Genomic DNA, 3,469 nt, shown 5'->3' with positions numbered 1-3,469 from the left:
CTTCAAAGGAAAAATGAGAACAGCAGGTGGAAAGAGGGAGTAAAAAAGAAATGACAAGATAAGCTTGGTCAGCATTGTGGCAGAACTGGTGGCTCGCCCGCAGCCTGCCTGGTGCTAGATTCCCTTTCGAGAAAACCGGCGGTTTAAAAACAAAGTGTGAGTTGGGATTCCATTAAAACTTCTCGCTCTCAACCGAGCACGCTTCAGAGCAGCTGAACTGGATCTGTGGTAAGTGGCTTGAGCCAGCAAAGATCCCGTGCTGCTCTGCCAAATGACCTGTTAATGAGCCTAAGCTCTCAGTGAAGGCAAGTTACTATTTTTCAGCGGTATTTTTTTTTCTGTTACTGTTTGTGTCTTGGCTGGTACTAAATGGGAAGTAAGTGGTGCTGCGTTAGCCCTCAGGCTTGCTCGCAGACGCAGTCAGTTTGGCTGCTGTAAGGTCAGAATTATCAAATGCAACTAGATTTGGGAGCGTCCACAGCCAGTGGTGAGCACCACTAAATGAAAACGACGACTCCTACATCAAACTGGTGCGTGTCTGTGTGCGGAAGAGTCCACATCGCTCGGTAGCTCTGTCTCGATATGAGCTTTCCCTGCTAATTCTGTCTTGAGTGCAAAGCGTGGATGCTCATTTTAAGTCGAAATATTTTTGTTATTTAGAATACAAACCTTGGAGTCTGTGAAAAATAGCCAGTTTGGTTTACAACTGGTTTTCTACGGCTTTGTCTCCTAAGCCTTGAATTTCTTCCTGAAAAATAGAAATTGTTTGGACAAGCTAAAATAGAGAAGTGGTTGGTTAGTCATCTCCAGTGCCAATCACTAGCTTTGTGCTAGAACTCTGCAGGGGCTGAAGCTGATGTATATCCTCTCGCCTCCACTTGTTTATAAACAGGGTTTTCCAGTTAGTGCCGTTTCTCGCATACGCGAACAGTCCTGACGTTGGTGCATTTTAAGTCTCGCTGTTTGGGAAGCGAGACTCCTTGTCGCAGCACCAAGCTGAGGAGACAAAAGCAGAAGTTTCCTTAGGGTATGGTGTGAGGGGAAGCACCACCTGGGTCGGCTGTGTGAACCACTCTGTTCCCCAGCGCTGGTGGCTGTGCTGCACAGAGAGGTGGGAAGGTAGTAAGCAGTTCATTCTCATACAAGAAGGTGGATTCATGCTGGGAGTCAGCTCTGCTCTAAAATCGATGCTTCTAAAATCAGCCTGGTCCAAAGGTTGCCTCCACTTGGGTCCTCCCTCTGTCATTAAAGATGCCTCATGGAGTGAAACTTCCCCTGTGAAGTCCCTCTGTGACGGACTCCCGGGTCCTGGGGATGAAAGCAGTTCTTAAGATGATCTTCTCTTTCCTCTGCACACATTTTTGAATCCTGGATTTCACAGGGGTAGGGAGGAAGTGGGGAAATTGCCAGCACCTGTGACATAACCCTCTCTATTTCCCTGTGAAACAGGTTTAAATGGGATGAACAGCAGCATATGGGAACACTTTGCTTCGGGGAGTTTTTCGCCCAGTACCTCACCTGCATTTCTGTCAGGTCCAGGTGCTGCGGAGCTGGCACGGCTACGACAAGAACTGGATGAAGCCAACGGCACAATAAAGCAGTGGGAAGAGTCTTGGAAACAAGCCAAACAGGTACTTGGGCAGCTCCGGGGAAGAGAGATTAGGGAGCGTAAAGGAGTAGGAGGGTGTCAGCCTTTCAGCGGGAGTTTTTCCAAACAAGTCAGGTGATGGAAGGAGCTGCAGGTTTTGCATACAGGTTCTCTTGAACATTCTTCTTATTTCTTCTGCCTTGGAAAGGGGGACTGTATCACTGTCCCTGGTCTGTTTAGGTGCTGGACGTGCAAGGCCAGGGGCCATAACAGATGTGCTGAGGTGCTTGACAGTGTTTTAGACCTGGCAGTTGACTTAGATCCGTGACAATTTGCCGGTATGCAAAGTTTGTCCTCTTAAGGATGTGAGCCAAATATGTAGAACCACGGCCCAACCGGATGAGGTATCTGGAATGAGCAGCCCTTTGCAGCGAAGCTCCGAGGGTATTTCAGAATTTGGGAGCAGGGCAGGTTGGACAGAACGCGCTCCTGTTGAGGAGGGTATGGAAACAGATAGTTTTGCCTGAGAGTCTCTATTGGAGGCTGACCGAGTTTTCAGACTGCTTCTTTTACCCTCTTTGTTGGAACCTGTAGGCTTGTGATGCTTGGAAAAAGGAGGCAGAGGAAGCAAATGATCGCGCCAACACAGCTAACATGGAATGTGAACTGGCCCGGGAGCAGAGGGAAGCCTTGGAGCTGCAAGTGAAGAAACTGCAGGAGGAGCTGGAGAGGATCCACACAGGGCAGGACCCTCAGTTTCTGCGCTCCTTCTCTGACCTAGAAACACTCTCACTCTCTTCGCTTTACACCCTTCAGAAACAGCTGCGGGCAAACCTGGAGAAAGTCGATAAGGTGAGTGCCAGGGATTTTGTTCTCTCTGCTCCTACAGATCGCAGCTTTTTTCCTTTTTCTTTAATATGGCCAGAAATCCGCAGCCTATCAAAGCAATTCCGTGTGGATGTAGCCAAAGTGAGTTTTAGCCAGCTTGCCGGAAAATACCTACCTCTTCTTTGTGCCTAAAGTACAGAGTTTAAGTTAAAGCTGCTCTGTTGAACCTAAAGGTCCTAAAAGACATCACGCTGTGCTGCTTTGCTTTTGCTTCCAAAGATGAACGGGCGCACAGCTGCAAGTCCTTCCCCTGCTGCTTCCTTGCTCTTCCCCAAACTGCGTAGCGCAGGACGGCAGCCCCTTTGCTTTGTGACTTTGCTTACGTTTTGCCCTGTCCCCCTCTCTTGCAGGCGGTATTTCAGATGCAGTCAGTGAAATGCCTTAAGTGTCAGGAGGAGAACCGGGTGGTGTTACCGTGCCAACACGCAGTGCTGTGTGAAACGTGCGCCGAGGAGGGCGAGTGCCCCATCTGCCATCCCAACAGGCCCCATTCTCTCCAGTCGTGACCTTCCAAGGACACTTGTTCTAATCATATCGTATAGGACTTTTTAACTTTATACATACGTAGATATATATGTATGTGTACATATATATATGTATGTGTATATATATATATGTATATATGTGTGTGTATGTGCATGTTTGTGTATGTGTATATATATGCACACACACGCACATACACACATGAAACAAAAATTAGTTGCAGAGCACTTTTTAATATTTTACATCCCGTATCTAAACTGCCCCTCACCCGTGCCCCACTAATTCTAACTCTTGAGGAACTTTGAGAGCTGTTTTTAATACAGATCAAAGGGCCATTTGCAAAGAGTCTGTGTTTCTCCTCTTTTCTATTTAGGTGATAACAAATTTTTGACTATTTCCAGAAGGATTTAGAATGGGCAAGAGGGGCTTCCATGTGCTTTCCAGAGGAAGAGTTGAGATCACAGGGAGGATCGAGGTGGATTGAAATGACTTCTTCATGTCTTCAGTCTC

General features: G+C 47.4%; 1 protein-coding gene across 1 annotated transcript in view; it reads left to right on the top strand.

Moving 5' to 3' along the window:
* The window catches only part of UNK (unkempt family zinc finger), a 23,973-nt gene extending 20,720 nt beyond the window's left edge, over positions 1-3,253 (top strand). The window contains exons 15-17 of the mRNA XM_009879864.1: positions 1,450-1,631; positions 2,183-2,440; positions 2,827-3,253. Coding sequence (XP_009878166.1) covers positions 1,450-1,631; positions 2,183-2,440; positions 2,827-2,982 — 596 coding nt within the window. The 3' untranslated portion in view covers positions 2,983-3,253. The remainder of the gene's footprint in view (positions 1-1,449; positions 1,632-2,182; positions 2,441-2,826) is intronic.
* The last annotated feature ends 216 nt before the right edge of the window (positions 3,254-3,469 follow it).

Source organism: Charadrius vociferus, unplaced genomic scaffold, assembly GCF_000708025.1.
Source record: "Charadrius vociferus isolate BGI_N301 unplaced genomic scaffold, ASM70802v2 scaffold260, whole genome shotgun sequence".
In the NCBI taxonomy this organism is placed as follows: Eukaryota; Metazoa; Chordata; class Aves; order Charadriiformes; family Charadriidae; genus Charadrius; species Charadrius vociferus.
Note: the sequence above shows the minus strand (reverse complement) of the source record. Positions and strands in the feature narration are given on the sequence as shown.